Source organism: Zingiber officinale, chromosome 7B (assembly GCF_018446385.1).
Source record: "Zingiber officinale cultivar Zhangliang chromosome 7B, Zo_v1.1, whole genome shotgun sequence".
In the NCBI taxonomy this organism is placed as follows: Eukaryota; Viridiplantae; Streptophyta; class Magnoliopsida; order Zingiberales; family Zingiberaceae; genus Zingiber; species Zingiber officinale.
Genome location: NC_055999.1, coordinates 17083043 through 17102726, shown reverse-complemented (window position 1 = coordinate 17102726; position 19684 = coordinate 17083043). Strand labels below are relative to the sequence as shown.

At 39.0% G+C, this 19684-nt stretch overlaps 2 protein-coding genes and 2 long non-coding RNA genes across 4 annotated transcripts; all 4 read right to left on the bottom strand.

The window, feature by feature from the left end:
• Positions 1 to 5624: 5624 nt before the first annotated feature.
• On the bottom strand, positions 5625 to 6264 carry LOC122003607. The gene is made up of 3 exons (XR_006118003.1): positions 6180 to 6264; positions 6036 to 6103; positions 5625 to 5697 (listed from the first exon to the last, which is right to left on the bottom strand). It is a non-coding gene; the product is annotated as an uncharacterized LOC122003607 (long non-coding RNA).
• A 225-nt stretch (positions 6265 to 6489) lies between these two features.
• LOC122004207 (endonuclease 2-like) lies at positions 6490 to 7154 on the bottom strand. The gene is made up of 3 exons (XM_042559130.1): positions 6863 to 7154; positions 6664 to 6771; positions 6490 to 6566 (listed from the first exon to the last, which is right to left on the bottom strand). Exons 1-3 carry the CDS (start codon positions 7152 to 7154, stop codon positions 6490 to 6492), a joined length of 477 nt encoding a protein of 158 aa, XP_042415064.1.
• Positions 7155 to 15796: 8642 nt separating this feature from the next.
• On the bottom strand, positions 15797 to 16481 carry LOC122004206 (MLO-like protein 7). Its single transcript, XM_042559129.1, has 3 exons — positions 16263 to 16481; positions 16035 to 16151; positions 15797 to 15904 (listed from the first exon to the last, which is right to left on the bottom strand). Exons 1-3 carry the CDS (start codon positions 16479 to 16481, stop codon positions 15797 to 15799), a joined length of 444 nt encoding a protein of 147 aa, XP_042415063.1.
• Positions 16482 to 16693: 212 nt separating this feature from the next.
• On the bottom strand, positions 16694 to 17197 carry LOC122003809. The gene is made up of 4 exons (XR_006118107.1): positions 17166 to 17197; positions 17040 to 17086; positions 16846 to 16920; positions 16694 to 16765 (listed from the first exon to the last, which is right to left on the bottom strand). It is a non-coding gene; the product is annotated as an uncharacterized LOC122003809 (long non-coding RNA).
• Between the last annotated feature and the right edge of the window lie 2487 nt (positions 17198 to 19684).

The window sequence follows — 19684 nt, the reverse complement described above, 5'->3', positions numbered from 1 at the left end:
AACCAATTAATATACTGTAGATAAGAACTTACTACCCAAGTACATTATTATAATTATTTAATTGGCACTGAATTAAAATAAATATAATAACCACCTTTGCCTTTTATTAGTAATGATATATGATACAAAATGGGTCCTTTACAATCATATCATAATTGGTACTAGGGTACTAACACGAATAACAAAGCATTATTGATTGCCTGCTTAACGTACAATAATGACGTCTTAGCTTGGATGCCTCAAGAGCTCACGGGTATCTCGTCAATAGTAATGGAGCATGCGCTTCATGTCTGCTCGAACGCTCGGCGGGTTAAGTAGAGGAAGAAATATTTTAGAGCCGAGAAGAATCAAATTATCCTAGCATAGGTGGATAAACTACTTAAAGCCGGGCATATCTGTGAAGTATAATTCTCGTGCTGGTTAGCAAGTATGGTATTGGTGTAAGCCCATAAACAAACGGCGAGTGTGCATTAATTTTAGAGATTTAAATAAGGCATGCCCGAAGGATTACTACCCTCTACTACGCATCGATTAGGTGGTAGCTAGACTCAATTGCTGGCTATAAGTTGATATGCATATTGGATGCATATCAGGGTTACCATCAGGTCTCTCAAGCTAAAGAAGACCATGAAAAGGTTAGCTTCATCACTGCCAAAGGAATATACTATTATAATGTTATGTCATTCGTGTTGGAACCCTAAGGTAGTTTTGGTGTGATCAACCAAGTTAGGTTAGGTCATGTTATATTTTAATCCCTGTGTCTAAGTGTGCAGGAGCTTAAGAGCACAAGAAGTCGAGCGGAAGACGCGGCTAGAGAGAAGGACAACACAGGAGAGAGCCGACGAACTCGGTGCGTCCGAGGGACGAGATGCTGTGGAAGAGTACATCGGTGGATGAGAAGGAAGTGCACGACATTCGAGGGACAAGAAGTCGGAGCAGAAGCCTGTTCGAGGAGAAGGACAGAAATTGGATTCGGGTGAGCCCTATTTCGATTGACCCAAATCATCCAAGCGATCAGAGCAGTGGAAGAGCTAAAGTGGAGCTATGGACCTACTAGAGGCGCCTTCAACAAGAGTTGAAGGCGCCTCCACAAACTTCAGGCAGAAGGCGCCTTCAACCAGCCATGGAAGGCACCTTCCATGGCCATAGAAGGCTCCTTCGACCAGGAAATTTGGCCGTTTATGGAAAGGATAAAGTTTTATCCTTTGGCCTCTCTGGAGGTGCCTTCCAGCCCTATGGAAGGTGCCTTCAGCCTGCGGATAAGTTTTTCCAGGGTCTATAAAAAGACCCCTGGACCTAGAAAAGATACAACAATTTCTATATTAAGTTTCCTAGTCATTTCTGAGCTTTCACTGTATGTAAAAGGATTCTCCGCCTTCAGTGAAGGAGATTCTTAGTGAGCTTTCATCTGCTTTGGATTAACAACCATGTAGGTTGTAACCAAGTAAATAATGGTCTTTTACTTATTTCTTTTAAGTTGTTAATTCTATTTTAATTGTTTTATTAATCTAAGTTGAAAGTCGAGAAAGGTATTTTATTTTAGTGTTTTAGGCAACTCAACCCTCTCCAGCCGGCCTACCCAGACCAACAAGTGGTATCAAAGCCTAACAACTTCAGGAAGACTAACCGCCGAATGAAGCACACGAGATGGCCGGATCAAGCATTCACCCACCAAAGTTTGAGGGGGATTTGGCCAACTAGAAAAAGAAGATGGAGTTATTTTTCAAAACTGATTTCGATTTACTTTTAATAATGGAGTTTGGTTTGATAGCACCCAAAGGTAAAGAAAAATACCACTGGACCAAAAAGAAGCAAGCTGATTTCGTAGCAAATGGCAAAGTAGAGTTCCATCTGCTAAGTATGCTACCACAATAAGTTAATCGGATCAGAGCCTATGAGTCTATGAGGGAGCTCTGGGAGAAGTTCCTAGAACTACACGAAGTAACCTTAGTGGTGAAACTCATAAGACTGGATCTGCTTAGAAACCAGATCAGCAACATTAAACTAGAACAAGGTGAAAACATTGCACACCTTCATTCAAGGATCAAGGAGCTTATCACTGGACTCACAAATCTCGGAGAAAGGTAAATAATCGAGATTCACTAAGGTATGCACTTAATGCATTCCCTAGAAATACTGAATGAGCATCATTAGTAAATGCTTATTGCATATCTAAGGATTTAGATTCAACTACTTTAGAAGAATTATTTTGTACTTTTGAAGTCCATGAAGTGAGATGTGCAGATCCGAAGGAGTCAAAGCACAATATTGCCTTTAAGGCATCGATAGACGTATAAGATTCAGAATCCTCTCTTGACTATAATGAAACGGTAATAATGGTAAGACAATTTAAAAATTATTTAAATCTAGAAAATTTAATCATCTGCAGGGTAGAAAGAAAAGAACAATCAGATGCTACCACTGCAATGAAGAAGGGCATGTAAAAGACAACTGCCCTAAATTGAAGAACAAGGACAAAGGCAAAGACAAGAAGCCCATCCAAATGAATAAATACAAGACCCTTAAGGTGACGTGAGATAAAATGTCGTCTGAATCAGAGGTCAAAGCCTTTTCCAGACTTACGTTAATGGCAAGTCATCAAGAAGAGGAACATGAAGCAAGCTCGTCCGAAATGAGCATCAAGAGTATCAATGAAGGGGGAGTTACATCAGAAGAAAGCAGTAGTTCAGGGGGAGCTACAGATGACGAGATTGACAAGGTAAGTCAGGTACGATCTCTTCTACCTGATAAGTTATTCAAATTTGTTAAATTCCTATCAAAAAACTGTTGCAAGCTAGAAAAAGAAAATATAGATTTGAAAATACAGTTATCCAAAGCATGTCCACTAGAATTATGTGATAATTTGAAAATAGAAAATGATAAATTAAAAATAGGGATAGAATATCTAAAAAATCATGCATGCTTATATAATAAAAATATTAGGAAATATAACAATCTGAACTAGTATTTTATTACCACAAGGGGTAAATTAGCAAAATTTTTTAGAAAGATATTCCTAAAAGATTTTTAATTAATCCAGTTGGAAGGAACCTATATTGGGATCTAAAATCTTTTATAAATTAAACTTCAATTAGACTCAGGGCTTTCAGTGAGTAAATTAAATGTTTAATTTCCTAAAAAAACTTTATTTAAAAAGTGGTTGTTGCTCCAATAACCAAGAAGGCCTAGTGCCTCGCCACAGCCTGGAAACTAATTAATGAAATAAAGTATTTAATTGACTAACTGTTAAGTATTTAAAAATGCATTAAATTTTTTTTCGGTTAGAATTTTTTTTAATGTGATCAAAAGGGGAGTAGGGAAGAACAAGTTTGACTTGACTTGCAAATTTCACTTAGATTTTTTTTACTTGCAAGTTTCACTTAGAAAATTAAGGTTTTTGTAAAATTTAAATTTTTTCCTTAGATTTTTTCCCATTTTTATGTGATCAAAGGGGGAGAAGGGAAAATTAAGTCTAGGGGATGGTAGTAGTTCTCAAATTTTAAAATTTGAAAATCTTTTCAAACTTTATTACATAATTTTATCTTTACTTTATGATTTATTTACCCAAACTTAACTTGGGTTGCTCACATCAAAAAGGGGGAGATTGCTGAAACCCCGAGGCAGTTTTGGTGTGATCAACCAAGTTAAGTTAGGTCCTATCATGTTTTGATTCCTGTGTCTAAGTGTGCAGGACCTTAGGAGTACAGGAAGTCGAGTGGAAGATGCGACTAGCGAGAAGGACGGCACGGGAGATAGCCAACGAACTCGGTACGTTCGAGGGATGAGATGCTGGGGAAGAGTACACTGGTGGATGAGAAGGACGTGCGCGATGTTCAAGGGATGAGAAGCCGGAGCAGAAGCCTACTCGAGGAGAAGGCTGGAAATTAGGTTCGGGTGAGCCCTATTTTGGTTGATTGAAATCACCCAGGTGATCAAAGCAGCGGAAGAGATAAAGTGGAGCTATGGAGCTGCTAGAGGTGCCTTCAACAGGAGTTGAAGGCGCCTCCGTGACCTTCAGGTAGAAGGCGCCTTCAATGGCTAGAGGCGCCTTCCATGGCCATGGAAGGTGACTTTGACCAAGCAATTTGGCCATTTGCGGAAAGGATAAAGTTTTATCCTTTAGCCTCACTAGAGGCGCCTTCCAGCCCTATGGAAGACGCCTTCAGCCTGTGGATAAATTTTTCCAGGGTCTATAAAAAGACCCCTGGACCTAGGAAAAATACAACAATTTCTATATTCAGTTTCCTAGTCATTTCTAAGCTTTCACTGTGTGTAAAAAGCTTCTCCACCTTCAGTGAAGGAGATTCTTAGTGAGCTTTCATCTACATTGGATTAACAACCATGTAGGTTGTAACCAAGTAAATAGTGGTCTTTTACTTATTTCTTTTAAGTTGCTAATTCTATTTTAATTACTTTATTAATCTGAGTTGAAAGTCGAGAAAGGTGTTTTGTTTTAGTGTTTCAGGCAACTCAACTCTCTTCAACCGGCCTACCCGGACCAATAGTTCAGACTAAAAAATAAAGGAGCAACATACCACACTACAAGAAAAAAGCCTTACAACAACGGTTTTTCACCGTTGTCGTAGCCCCTTTCTGACTGTTGTTAAAGGCTGCGTTGTTAAAGGGGGTACTCAAAGACAACGGTTTTTAACCGTTGTCTTTGAAGACAAAGACAACAGTTTTTACAACGGTGAAAAACTGTTGTCTTTTCCTTCAAAGACAACAGTTTTTCACCGTTGTCTTTGAGCGTCTACCTTTAATAACAGGGTCTTCAACAACAGTTTTAACCTATTTACGACAACAGTGAAAAACCGTTGTCTTTTTTTGATAAAAAATAAAAAAAAATATTAAAATTTATTATACAATTTTCTAGTATTATAAATCATTCAAAATACTAAATTTGTAAATAAAATTTAACATATAATTTTCTAACATTCGAAAATAATATTTACAACATTCCGAAGAAATTTCAAAAGCAGCTAACAAAATGACAACGACACTATTAAAACAAAGGTAGAACAACACAACATCCTAATCCTAGAAGAGTAACACAACATCCTAATCTTGATATCCAGTTTTGAAGAGTTGGATCATTTGAACTACTTTTACCATGTACAACACTAGAAGAGTAACAAAACACTGCTTCTTAATTCTCCTAATCCTTCATCTTCTTCATCCTTGCCATGTTTGCATCGTACTTGGATCGAAGTGGACCAAATAGATAAAGAAAGAAGATAAACTAGATGCCTTCATCTTCTTCATCCTTGCTTCTTAATTCTCCTAATCCTTCATCTTCTTCATCCTTGCTTCTTAATTCTCCTAATCCTTCAAACTCCACCTGTAAGAAGAAGATAAAGAAATGTCACTTGATATAAACTAAATGCCTATGAATAATAAAAAATCTGAAATCTCATAAAGTAGACTTAATTCATTAATAATGCATCATATTGAATGCCTCTCCATGACTAGCTTAATAGCCTGTGCTATAGACATGTCTTCATTTGTTTCATACCTGAGTTTGTTAGCCTGTAAACGTTGAACAGTCATTTCACAAGAGAAATATTTCCAAGTTATCAGCACTGCAGATATAAGGTTAATAAAGAACTTACCTCTTCCGTAATGGTTTCAAACACCTTACCAACTTTTTCCACTAGATCTTGAGGCACTTGATGTCCATCACCATCAAAGAGTGCGTAGCTGAAAAATAGAAGTAAATTTGTCTCCATAAGATTATAGTCTCCATGATCAGTGATATCTGTTAGTTATTCAGTTAACCATTACCTCTGCAAGTCATGATCATACAAGACAGAATTGTCACCAGAAGTCAGATTGATGTTAGGTTTTCTATCCCAACTGTGTAAGAAGTTACTTCCTTAGAATTGCAATCCCTTATCATTTTCATTTCATAGCTTAAGTGCAACGGTAAAATTATTGTCGCATGACCTGGTAATCACTGGTTCAAATTTAAGGAAACAAGAGGAATTTTGTGCACTGGGTTGTTTCTCTAATGAACACAGAGTGCAAATTCTACTTACACATCAGGACAAGCGACCTTGTTATTGCTGCATTTCTCCCATTTCACAACTTGATCAGACCACTCTCCCTGTTGTTCAACTAAAAGCTTTAATCAAAACTAACACAAAGACATCAAAAAAAAAACTCACGGAAAATTATCTCACAGTGATGTTTTGTTTGAGTGCGTCGAGAAATTCCTCCACAACATTGTCGTAAAATCGATCTCCTGCTGTCTCAATAATATCTTTATCCCAGACCTGCATTGCAGCATATATCCGCATGAAAATTAGTGTGAAAAATGGTGAAAGAGATTTTCAAAAAAATAAACCAAATTCCTACTTTATGGAGCTCTGATTTCCTTCTAAACCAACGCACTGGGATCGTATTTCCTCCTCTATCAGAAGTAAATCCTACATGAAGAGGCTAAACAATTCCGAATCGACATCAGTTGGTGCAAATAACTGAAGAAAGCAATTAAGAAATAGTCTCTTCTATCTGATGGATGTCACCCATTAAGTGAGAAAGGAATAGAAGTGCTTCAATGAGATTATCTAGATTATAGGTAAAAAAAAACAGAGGAAATGAATTAAGTAGAAATGATATCAATATAACATAGGACATATAAACTATCTTTGATATATTAATTACATTGTGATTCATTGGCAGAGCTTCCATAGGTGAGAAGCTGATTAGTATAATTAGTGATGGCACCTGAGACACACCTCCCTTTCACACCATCTTCATCTTTGCAATCCCCTGATCATAACCAACAACATATCATTGCTAATACTAGAACGATATTGTATGGACTAGAATAAACACAATCAAAGCATGCATGAACACTAACTGTTGTAATTATAAGTGCAAAGATCATCAGGGGTATCAATGTAGTGAAGTTCCGACAACCAATGGTATCGAAACTTGATTGTATTTGCCCAAGAGCAAAGGGTGCTTAGGTCGTTCTCTGCGTAGGCAGGGAGTAGTTCTTTAACCGTTGCAGCTGCTGACTCACTTAAACGATCCTGGGTAATCTGGCAAATAATCTGGTGGCCGACAATTCCCCATCCATAAGTGAAGGCTGGGAATGCTAAGAGCAGGAAGAAAGAGGCCAGCGTGTGAGAATTGAAGTAGAAGCCCATTTCTGTGATCTGGTGGTTGTGGCCTCAAATGAGATGAATCCGAGAGATTATATTGCAACACTTTTGAGTTCAGTCTTTGTCATATACACTGAAAGGGAAGGTGGAAGTAGACGAGCAAGAAAGTTAATGCAAAGATGTAATTGTATTTTGAGGAAAGTTAATGCAAAGCTGTAATTGTATTTTGAGGCAAGAAACGCTTTGGCATGTAATGGAAACAAAAACACAAAAAACACAAAAAAAAAGAAGCATACCAGGCTGCTCCCAGGTTTTGGAGCAGGAGGGTCTCCTCCAACGGAAGCGAACGCTCCGCTAACGAGCTCGGAACCCCCTCAGACCAGATACACCCACCGCCATCCCCATGGAGGACCGACGTCGGCAACTCATCGGCGATGCGGAAACCGGCACCGTCGGGTCTATCGAGGACACCACGATGACGAAGATGGGGAATCTCATCCAATAGATTATCGATATCGAGCTCCTCCGCTCTCTTTCCCATTATCACGTCTCGCTCCTCCAAGAGTCTGGCAGAATCAGGAAAGAAATGGGATAAGAGGAGGATTAGGGTTCGACGACCAGGATTTGTGGCACGGGGAGCCTTCGCGGAGGCGAAGAAGAAGAGTGTGGAGCAAGAAGACGATAGAAGGGGCTTTATACAGAGGAATGCGAAGAGGGCGAGCCCAGAGTACCGCAGACGGCGAGAAGATACAGGAGTATCTAGGGTTTTCGACGAGAAGATACAGGAGGAAGAAGTAGAGGACACTTACTGTTAGTGGATTTCAAGTAGGAGGTCTTGCCGGTGAGGGCGTCCTTAATGGACTCGTGGACTGCTGCTGCTCCTACGCGGCTCCGGTGAGCGAGAGATTGTGAGAAAAGAGAAAAGAGGGACGGATTGAGAAGATAAAAGGGTGGAATGCGGCGGCAAAAAACTTTCGGGAAGAGGGAAAGAAAAAAAGCGGGGCAAAAATTGGCGAAGGGGAAAAAATGGCGAAGGAAAAAAAACACTTAAAAACTGTTGTCGTAATCCCAAAAAAAAGCGCACATAGACAACAGTTTTCAAAAACTGTTGTTGTAGCATTTAAAAACCGTTGTCGTAGTCTTTAAAAAACATAAATAGACAACGGTTTTTAAAAACCGTTGTCGTAGGCCAAAAAAATTGCTAAAAGACAACGGTTTTGGTTAAAACAGTTGTTAAAAGGCAAAAAGACAACGGTTTGGTATAAAACCGTTGTCGTTTGAGTGTTGTTGAATGACGTTTTTCTTGTAGTGCCAATAGCTTATGAACAAGGTGTTCTGAAAGCAGATCGGCAGAAATATGGAGGTATATGTGAATGATATACTAATCAAGTCCCTCCAAGCTACTAATTTATGTGTAGATATAGATGAGACATGTTGAACCCTGAGGAAGTATAGACTCAAGTTAAACCCCAATAAATGCTTATTTGGGGCTAGGAGTGGATGCTTCCTTGGCTACATTGTGATAGAGCGGGGATTGAAGTCAACCCTAGCAAGGTGAAGGCTCTCCAAGACATGCCCCAACCGCACAATTTAAAGGAAGCACAACGCCTGACCGGATGAATCATGACTTTATCTCGATTCATCTCGAGGTTATCCGATCAGAGTGGATCACAGAACTAAGTGAATATGACATACAATATCAACCCCGATCGGCTATTAAAGCTCAAGCCTTAGCCGATTTTGTGACGAAAATACAAGGCCTCGAGCCGGATGAGACTTGGAAAATTTATGTGGATAAATATCCACTCGGTAGGATAGTGGAGTCGAGATCCTTATAATATCACTGTGAGAAGATAGAATGTAACTGTCCATTCGGCTAGAGTATCAGGCCACCAACAACGAAGCGGTGTATGAGGCACTGATAGTCAGTGTGCAGGCAATAAAACATATGGGAGCTTCCTGAGTTTTGATCTACTTAGATTCTCAGCTAGCAACACAATAATTATCTGACAATTTTAAAATAAATAATAATCAATTAAGGTTGTATGCAGAAGCATTTGTGAAGTTAAAAGTGAGATTTTAAGAGGTGGTACTACAAAAGATTTCCCAATCGGAAAAACAGTATGTGGATGAATTAGCCAAGCTGGCTAGTTCCTTAAACCCTTAGACACTCGATAAGTCGGTTGAGCAAACATTATTGATAGCTCATATTAAGTGACAAGATGAAGAAGAAATACAAAGTGATTGGTGAGCGCCTTTGGTTTTGTTCCTTCAACAAGGAATTTTACCGGCCGATCGAGAGCAAGCACGTATGATAAGAAAAAAAAGTTGATCGGTTCACATTAGTGAGAGATCACTTATACAAGAGAGTCTTTTCTCGTCCGCTACTCAAGTGAGTCAGATCGGACGATGCATAGTATATTCTACATGAAGTACATCAAGGTTCATGAGGAAGTCATCTGGGTAGTCGATCACTCACTTAGAAGATCCTACTAACTAGGTATTTTTAGCCCACTCTGCAGATGGACTTGGCTTGACTTGTAGCAACTTGTTTATCATGTCAAAAACACCAAAACATTCTGTACCAACCCATGAAACTATTGAAGACCTCTATTGTCTCCTACCCGTTCGGGTATGGATATTGTAGAGACTTTTTCAATGACGTCCAATCATAGAAAGTTCCTCCTAGTTGCAGTGGATTAATTTTCTAAATGGGTGGAAGCCAAAGCACTAGCCAAGATAACCGAGCAGAGGATTATCAAATTCCTATGTCAAAATATTATGTGTCGGTTCAGTATTCCTTATAAGCTCATCTCGGATAATGGAAGATAGTTCCAAGGAAGAAAAATCCAAGAATGGTGCTCCAGTTATGGTAATATTTAAGATTTTACCTCCGTGTCTTATCCTCAAAGCAATGACCAAGCAGAGGTTACCAACAGAAAAATGGGGGCTCAAAACCAGACTTGATCATCTTGGGAAAAGTTGGGTTGATGAATTACTTAGTGTGTTGTGGGATTATCACAGTACGCCTCAAGAGACCATGGATATAACCCCTTTTCATCTGGTATATGGAGGAGAAGTCGTTGTACCGGTGGAGGTTGGTATAGAATTTGATCGAAGGTGATTATAGGATGAGGATAATTCTGATTGGTGTCTTATGGAGTTTGATCTTATAGACGAAGTTAGAGATAAAACAACTGCTCGACTAATGACTAATCGACAACGAATGAAGCATAACTATAATCGAAGAGTCTTCCCTTAATTTTTTCAAGTCAATGATTTGGTCTAGAAGCGGATCAAGTCGGTCAATGATGTCAGTAAATTAGAGCCACAGTGGAGCAGGCCATAAAAGGTGGTATGAGAGCTCGCCTCAGGTTTTTATTATCTCCAAGACTTGAAAGGAAAGAACTTGAATTGGTCATGGAGTGTGAATCATCTACAACCCTATTGGACTTGAGAGTACGTATATAACAAATTGTTGTAGATTATGAGAATTTATACTTAATGAATGCAGGAAAATTCAACTCAAAAAGGCTAAGTCCTAGACTCTCAAACTGTTCGACCAAGTTATAATTAAGCTTGCTATCACAACTAAATCTCAGACTCTCGTGTAAATTGGTCGAGTTATAAGTGAGCTTACTCTCATGACTGAGTCTTAGACTCTCGTACCGATAAACTAAGTTATAAGTGAGCTTACTCTCACAACTAAGTCCTAGACTCTTGTAAAGCCTGAAAATTCTCAAATTGATTTTCAAAAATATTCTATTATTTTTATGGAATTTTAGGATATTTTTATGGAATTTTTAGAATAGCCGAAATAGTAAAATTTAAAAAAAATGTAAAATAGCCTAAGCGGGGATTGAACCCGCGACCTATGGACTCTATGACATATAGGGTGACTTAGTAACCAAGGGGCCCCAACAGGGGTGTGCTGAAAGAAGAGCAGAGCAATTATATTTAAGGTTTAGTTGGGGTGTATTAATCACTTAATATAAATAGGGGATTTAAGAGGGAATTTATTATTTCTTGAACGACAACTTTTCTCACCCTCAAACCCTCACCGTCGCCTCTCTCTCTTCCTCACCCTCTCGGTGCACAAACCCAAGAAGACCTAGGGTTCCATCCCTAGGGTTGTAGGAGCACCATCCGGCGACGTCTCCGATACGAGGACGCTCCCCTCCGCGAGAAGGAAGCGTAGACGTAAGAGGATCGCCGAAACGCTCTTCTTCTCCGGAAACCTAGTGATCAGATTGTAAGAAAACTTAGCGCAGGATGTAAGTAACCCCTCACTTGCAGTATAATTAGTTAATCATGTATTTTTATTCTTTTAGTTCAGTCTTATGCATGATTATTCAGTTAAGGAGATTTAGAGCACACCAAGTGTTCGATAGAATTACTAATACAGTTAAATGCCACAGTAGGCATTCTAATAGCTTAGTTAAATGCCATAGATTCATGTAAATAGCATGCTTAATCTTGCCTCAGTTTATATGGGACTACGGTCCAATGGGTGGGCTCCCATAGTCGCCTCTAGGTTCAGATAACCTAGCTCTAGGTTCAGATAACCTAGCTCTAGGTTCAGATAACCTAGTAAAAGCAAGATAAGATAAATCAGTTTATAAACAGTATTTTACTTTTATCAGTGGCACTATACTGGGCTCTCAGTTGTCCTTGGGTTGGGCTCCCATAGTCGTCCCTAGGTTTAGATAACCTAGTAACCCTACTAGATTCGGGACTTGCTACCTCGGGCCTAGTTAGGGATGCGCGCATAGTAAGTACAGTTGCTGAGCCCATCAGCAACATTATTAGTATGTTTATCTATTTATGAAAATAGTTTTCAAACTTCACAAATCAGATATGTGAATACAGCTTAGCTTCAGTTTAGTTTTCTTATTGATATAACAAGTAGCTTCATGTTCAGTCTTTGATTGCTATGACTTATATGTCCATATGCCATGTTTTAGCATTTTCAGTATGATCATCAGCATGTATTTCAAATAGCATCTTTTGAAAGCATGATTTCTTCGAATGCATGTTTTGTGAGGTAGATGGTTCTTACTAAGCTCCCAAGCTTATAATTTCATTTTCCTTATACTGCAGATAAAGGTAAAGGGAAGATGGATTAGCGGAGGCTGGAGGGCAATGCGGCAAGATGTGTGTGAGAAGGAACTTGGAATAAAGACCTTGGAGACCAGCAAGTTAAAGGATTAGAGCTCCTTATAGTTTATTTTCTGCACCTTTTGAGTGTCTAAATGTTATGAATCGTGAAGGTATGCATTAGGTTATGCCTAGACTTTTAGTTACCTTAATGTTAGTCGATAAGTTATGAATCATGACCTGTTTAGTAAGAGTTTGGTGTTTATTAGTGGATACATCCATGTTGTACACGAAATTTCTAAAATGCAGCAGAAATCAGAGCTCCAATCGATCAGCCGATCGATTAGAGGGTCCCCCAATCGATCAGCCGATCGATTGGGAGGTAATCTGTCGCGTACAGAGAGCTGTTGAATCGATTAGCTAATCGATTGGCCATGGATCGATCAAATTATCGATCGGGAAGTGATCTGTCGCATACAGAGAGCTGTTGAATCGATCATTGGATCGATTGGACAGACTAGATCGATCATTCGATCGATCCAGAATTAATCTCCGTGCACAGTAACACGTTTAATCGATCAGTGGATCGATTGATATGTTCCAATCGATTGAGCCCGACCTCAATCGATTGGGAAAGCCTGATTTTGGCTGGAAATCTCTGATTTCAGGCCCTTGACCATAGGGAGAGTTTAGATTCCATTCTTTAGTGTATGTACCACAAGGAAAAGGTATTTTGAACATAAGTTATAGATTTTTAATAGTCACTAGCAGAGTGAGATTTTAATTAGTTTAGTTTTCCGCACAGAATAACTTAGCATAATGTAACCCCCGGCCTTACAACTTAGTCAGTAGAAAGCGGGGCGTTACAGAGTGGTATCCGAGCCAAGTTCTATACTTCCACCACACACACAACAGCATTGAACCTGCAGCTTCCAAGTAAGACTATCTCTCACTTTATTTATGTTTTGTTTGCTTGCATGTTTATAGATAACTAAAGCTTGTTTATATACGACAACATCTAACATGATAATAGTAGTTATGTACCTATGATGGTATTAGTTATGTATGTCCTTTATTTCTCTAGAAAATGGTACGAGGACGCCCAGCTAGAAAGACACCAGCTATTGAGCCCCAGCATGAGGCAGGCAGCTCAGTGCCTCCCCTAGACCTTACAGCAGTAGTGGCTCAATTACAGAAGCAACTAGCTGAACAGCAACAGGAAATAGCCACCCTAAGGGCTAATCAGCAGAACACTCCCACTGCCACTCCAGAACCTAACCTAGCAACCCCAGTAGTGATAGAGGTTCCACCAGTCCAACCTACAGCACCAGTAGCCACTACAACAAAAACCTTCATAGACATCGGTTTTCCACCGGTGTCTATTTCATTTTCGACCGATGTCTATGAAGCCGATGTTAAAAGTCTGCCATTTTAGATATCGGGTTAAAACCGGTGTAGTATCACTTAACGACACCGGTCTTCGAATCGGTTATTAACCGGTGTAGTATCACTTAACGACACCGTTTCATCAACGGTGTAAAATCAATGTAATATTAGTTAATAACACCGGTTTTGCAGCGGTGGAAAATCGATGTAATATCAGTATTTTTTAACAGTACAAATTTGATTTCCGAAATAGTAACAAAAAAATACACAAATATTCATAAATTACACAAATATTCTTCATTCAACATTATCCATAAAATACACAAATATTCACAAATTACATAAATATTCTTCTTACAACAGTATCCATAAAATACACAAACATTCTTTTTGCATCAAAAGCTAATAGATATCATAATCAAGGTAGAACATTCTTTTAACAACACATCAAAGTAGAACCGCACTTCAAATGTAATCTAGCATGCATTCAGCCCACTCGAACCGCACTTCATCAATTTCAACTCTGGAGTACTTGAGATTTGTAAACTATAAAAACACATAAATAATATATTAGTAAACCAAGACCAAAAATCATAGTTGAAAAAGTAGTAAGAGCACCAGGTAACAAGATGACTAATTTGAATGCTTAAAAAGAGACATATTCATCATTTATCTCAACCACATCAATGCTTACTTCAATGCTTGCAATAAGAATCTTCAGTGGTTCACAAGGTATCAGAAAGTTGAATTTGCAGTTACAAATGAAGTAAAAGAATCATATTCAGCTGTCAAAAGATAACTAGGTCCATGCTCTTAGAGAGAACCATACAAAACAAAATGAAAGGTTTCGAACATAAAAAAAAAAAATGTTAGTCATGCCAAGACTGAGATCACTCATCTATCTATCATTTCAACCTAATAAATTAGTTACTTTGGTTTTGCAAAGTCTCCCAATTATGTAGGAACCTCAGTAGCTTTTATCCCAAGTTCAGAGAAGAAGAATAATAATGAGGAAAATCAATTTCTGTATTTACAACACTATTTTGTTGTTAACATGTTTGTTTAACGTTGTTGTCTCCTTATTTAGGAGCATTCTTCATAGCCCGCATGAATTTTTAAACAAAATCATGTCTAGTACTGTTTTTCATTTTTCTTATTGATGGAATTGAACCCAAATCCATCGCTAAGAATTAATTTGTCTCTGGAGCACAAAAAATTATGAATTTTCATAACCTCAATCAAAGCATTAGTTTGCTTTTTGTTCTAGCATCTAAAGCAAAAGAAAGTACATAAAGGAGAGAGGATAAGGAATAACCATGACAAGAAACCAGGAAAATATATAATAACAGTAGTCCTTCAAAGACAATGAAAATCAAGCAACTAACTTAAATCTGAAGGTGATGCGTAAGTTCGAAAATCTTAATAAAATACTTTGAGTGAGGTCATATTGATAACAGGTAGTCGAAGATTGTAAACCTCAAATTTCATTCCCATGCTCTGATGAATCAAGGTATAGCAAGATTTTAAGATTTACAAACTACTAAACAAAAATATCATGAGGAAGAATCTATAGAAGTACCTGGACAACATGGGAAAATTCATTAAGGAATGCATTTTGTGTGGCTAGGGACAGATGACTACAAGCCAAAACCTCTAGCATATGCTTGATAGCCAAATCAAGAACTCCAATAAAAGAATACCATGTAAGTAAATGGAAGGAGATAAGGTCAAAAGCATCAAAGATAAATGCACAAATATACAAACAAAGCATAGAGAACCTTCCAACATTGTAGTGAACATGATTAGATATATAACTCCAACCATTTTCTCTGTAAACGAAGAGTGCATTCCTGTAAGCTCGAATCGCATGTTGTCTCTACATTTTACAGAATGAATGTTTTACAATTAGCACATAAAATTTTGAACATGCTTTAAATATCTGAGACACAAGTTTCAATATGAAGATAAATTTGACATGCAATCGAGTACCTGATCAGAAATGTAGTAACGGTTTCCAGAAAAAACAAGATGAAAACCATACTTGCGTAACATTGGTGGGATGGAAAGCAAATAGTAGTAGGATGCTTGTTCAAGCAATCGACCTGCCAAAATAATTATCTAGTTTTGTGATCTCGTAACAGCAAACTCATGCATGTAAAATGGAAATTGTTAGCGTTGATGGCAAAGTCTGATGGAATGATGACTTATGGACTTGCAACAAAACAACAAAGAATAGTGAACATATATATACCAGTCGTGAAGGCATACTCAGCCGATGTCGTATCCTTTTCCCAGTCCTTCCATCTGTGTATCTGCCCAAGAGAAGACTATCAATGCAAAGTGGATACTGCAACAGCTAAACTAAATCATCCTCAGGCAATGCTATGGAATTATTCAGAATGATACATAATGTAATCCACTACTCTGTCACTGTAGATTCACCTTTGCTCTTCCAAGGACCATTATAAGAGCACTATTTACCACATGAAACACAGCCAAAAAGAAGATCAGAATGTGCAACTGGTGCAAGCCTGTGGCAGTAATCAGTTGCTCCTTTTCCTACAAGTGATCGCAACTGAACATTTTAGTGAAAGCTTCTTAGATTTTGTTTACAATAGATTATTTTCAACCAAACAATCAGAGAATTGGAAGTTGCTGTGCACTACTCACTGGGGGGCATTCAACCACTGAACCACCAGCAGCTAAAATCCTGCGCTTCAGGTGTGACTTCGTCAGCACCAGCGCGAGCAGCCGCCTTTTATTTCCGCCAGTTGACTCTGCATCAGGGCGACATGGCAGCATAGAATCTGCAACTGCCTTTGGCACGCAGATTTTCACAATCTGGTCCTGACTAAACGTCAACAACAAGGAGATGAAGCCGAGAATCATCAACTCTGTGAAAACCACAATGGATCACAGAGTTACAGTAATTCATCTATTCCGGATACCATGCACGTCGAAAGAGTGCTCCAATTTAGGTATGAACTTTCTGATTTTACCGGCTTTCACCTTCTCAAGAACTTCAAAAAGAGTTCTCTTTTGCCTCTTGATAAACCACTGACAACGAAGTCAAATTCTGGAAATTAATAGCAGGCACTCACAAAACTTCGAGTTTTTGAAGAAGTCCAATTGATTCTGGAATAACCCCAGAAAGGTTATTGCTGTCAAGCAGTCTGAATGCAAACAACAAGTTAGTATGCAGAGAGCCTATTACAAGGAAGCTTCAGGTGGCAATAGAGCTGATATATCTTACATATGTTTAACATTCATGCTAGAGCTGAAAAGGCTCGGTGGAATTGGACCTGAGAGATGATTCTTGTTCAAGTGTCTGATAAGAACATATTTCATCATCGTTAATTCTTCACCGCATAAGTTTTTTTTTTATCATGCATGGAAAACTGAGGTGATTGTTTGCCAGGTCTAGCCATACGAGGTCGGCAAGCGTACCCAGGGATGCAGGTATTCTACCAGTAAAATGGTTTGCATTTAATGATCTATGACACAGGTTTGAATCATTAGACTCCTGTTCCTCAGCTAGCAAAAATAGTAAGACAGTGGAAATTACATCCTAACAAGGTCTGGAGCTGGGATAGATTGCCTAGTTCAATAGGAATAGTACCATTGAACTTGCAACCAATTAGTATCATGAGAAGCAGTAAAAAATGTTGATTAAGCCATAGTTTGATTTTTTTTTTGTTACGAGAAAAAGTGTTATAGTAAATATGGGTAAAAATAGATAACAAAAGTAACATCATGAGCTGATGATAAAGCAACTTACCATCCTCACCAGCAGTGGCATTGCCTAGATCACCAGCATGTCAGTTTTCATCTTCAGGAGCACCATGTTCCTTTCCAGCAGGATTAAATTGAGGCCCTGCAGTATACAAGAGCATGAGTACATAATCAGTAATTTAATCCTTTCAATCAGAAACTTGCAACTCCGTAGATCGCCATGAAGGAAAAGGTAAATAATTTTACCAATTGACATGCATCCATTGGTGGTGTCTCCAAGAGCATGCACATGGAAGCCATGAAGCCCAGGCTTGAGGCCAGTGATGGATCCGGTGACGGTGGTTTGACCTATCACAGAGATTTACATCCCAAAATCAGATCGGATCACAAATTCACAGAAAAATCAAAATGGTTGAAGTTGAAACCCTAGATCTGAAAGGAATTTAGCATTCCACAAGTAGTATTTCAAGAGATTTCTCACCATCTCCTTCCTGGACGAAGTAAATTATGCCCTTAACACCCTCACTGTTACCCAAGACAGCAACAACCTTCACCATTTCCTTAGGTGTTCTACACAGCAGACATCAAACACACGGTTAAAGACATCATTAAATGTCTCAAAATAAGTAGCATCGCCATTAGATGAGAAATAATCGATCTCGTCTTCCAGATACAAAAAGAAAAGCAACTCAACAATCGCCAGACTAAACGCTAAACAAATACCATCAAACTCGAGACGAAATCAGCTCTCGCTCCATCATAGACAGAGAACCCATCAAATATCAGTAGAAAACTCCACTTTTTCTTCACCAAATCAAATCAAAGCAGCCGCATAAGTTAAAATCGAGAAAAAAAAGAGATAAAACCTAAGGATCGAAAACAAAACAATAATACGATGGAAGACAAATTTCAGATCGGAAAGTATACCTTTGATAAATGGATTAAAGGAAAAAAGAAATGAGATTTACCAGATGATCGAGCACCAAAACAACAACGGGGCAGAAATAAGAGATTCAGATTAAAGAAAACAAAAGAAAATATAAAGATAGAATTATGGAAGAAGAAAGGTGGTTAGGTTGGAAGGAAGAATAAAAAAGAAACACTGAAAAAGAGAAAGAGGTAGAAGAAGAGGTCAAAAGTGCGACCTTATTGAACCAGATCCCGTGGGCGGACTGGATTGCATGGTGGAGGTCAGAAAATGGAGAGGTGGAGGCGAGCTCCTTGGCGAAACGCTTGCTACCGTAGCACATCCTCCTCCGTCCACGAAAAAGATGCCATCTTATGTAGATCTAGGAAGGGGAAGAGGGAGATGAGGCGAGGAGGAAAGTGGCGTTGGCGTCGCGACGGTATACGGTGGACGACGCGATATAGGTTTAGGTTTGGAGGGAAGAGTGAAGTGTTGTAAATTTTGGCTAAGTATTGGTGGAAAAATTATATTATTTTATTTTGGTTCATAGACATCGGGTTTTAAAAAACCGCTATTAAAATCGGTGTCTATTAACAAAAAAAATGGTGCTCATAGACATCGGCTAAAAAACCGATGTCTATGAGCAAAAATCTGCGCTCATAGACACCGGTTTTTAGAAAAACCGGTGTAAAATACTCAAAGACATCGATTTTTACTTAAAACTGTTGTTGTTGCACCGATGTCTATGAGGGCTTTTGTTGTAGTGAACCCCAGCAGCAGGGGCAAGGAGAGAAGCCTATCTGATCCAGTGACAGAAAATCAAGCCAGAGAATTTCTCAGGCACCATTGAACCATGGGATGCGCAATCCTGGTTCAAAACACTGGAGAGTACGATGGAGCTTCTGGATTGTCCAGAACATGAAAAGGTGAAATGTGCCTCCTTCTGCCTGGCAGGAGACGCACGTATGTGGTGGGAGAGACTTAAAGTGAAGCGCCCAGTGGACCAGATGACATGGGCCAACTTCGAGAGAGAATTCTTTGAGGAGTTCTTTCACATGCGGGTCACAAACCGCCACTACGACGAGTTCACTGAATTTCGTCAGGGCAACCTTTCAGTTGAGGAGGCCGTGAAGAAATTCAACAGACTGGCTCGTCTATGCCCCGAACTAGTCAGCACTGAAAGAGAACGAGTCCGATTGATGCTCAAAATGTTAAGGGCGGAAATAACAATGAACGTGGCCAGTGGCGTGCATAGTCCGTAAACTACTGAAGAACTGGTAAGTAGTGCTCTGATCACCGAGCATTACCAGAACAACATCAAGCAGCAGAAGCAAGCCTTTTCAGAGTCCAAAGGCCAAAGAGGCTCAGGTACTCAGAAACACCAGGGCTACAGCTCTAAATGGAAAGGGAACTCCGGTAACAAACGTAAACCAGGGAGTTACCCAAAAGGAGG

What these genes read in the sequence shown, in the direction of transcription:
- LOC122004207 (XM_042559130.1), bottom strand. Translation starts at nt 7,154, where the DNA reads ATGGGCTTCTACTTCAATTCTCACACGCTGGCCTCTTTCTTCCTGCTC. An exon ending in TTGCACTTATAATTACAACA is followed by an intron (nt 6,772 to 6,862) that starts GTTAGTGTTCAT and finishes GGTTATGATCAG; the next exon opens with GGGATTGCAAAGATGAAGAT. An exon ending in CTCTGCCAATGAATCACAAT is followed by an intron (nt 6,567 to 6,663) that starts GTAATTAATATA and finishes CCTATAATCTAG; the next exon opens with ATAATCTCATTGAAGCACTT.
- LOC122004206 (XM_042559129.1), bottom strand. Translation starts at nt 16,481, where the DNA reads ATGATTCTCGGCTTCATCTCCTTGTTGTTGACGTTTAGTCAGGACCAG. An exon ending in CAGTGGTTGAATGCCCCCCA is followed by an intron (nt 16,152 to 16,262) that starts GTGAGTAGTGCA and finishes GATCACTTGTAG; the next exon opens with GAAAAGGAGCAACTGATTAC. An exon ending in TGGTCCTTGGAAGAGCAAAG is followed by an intron (nt 15,905 to 16,034) that starts GTGAATCTACAG and finishes TCTCTTGGGCAG; the next exon opens with ATACACAGATGGAAGGACTG.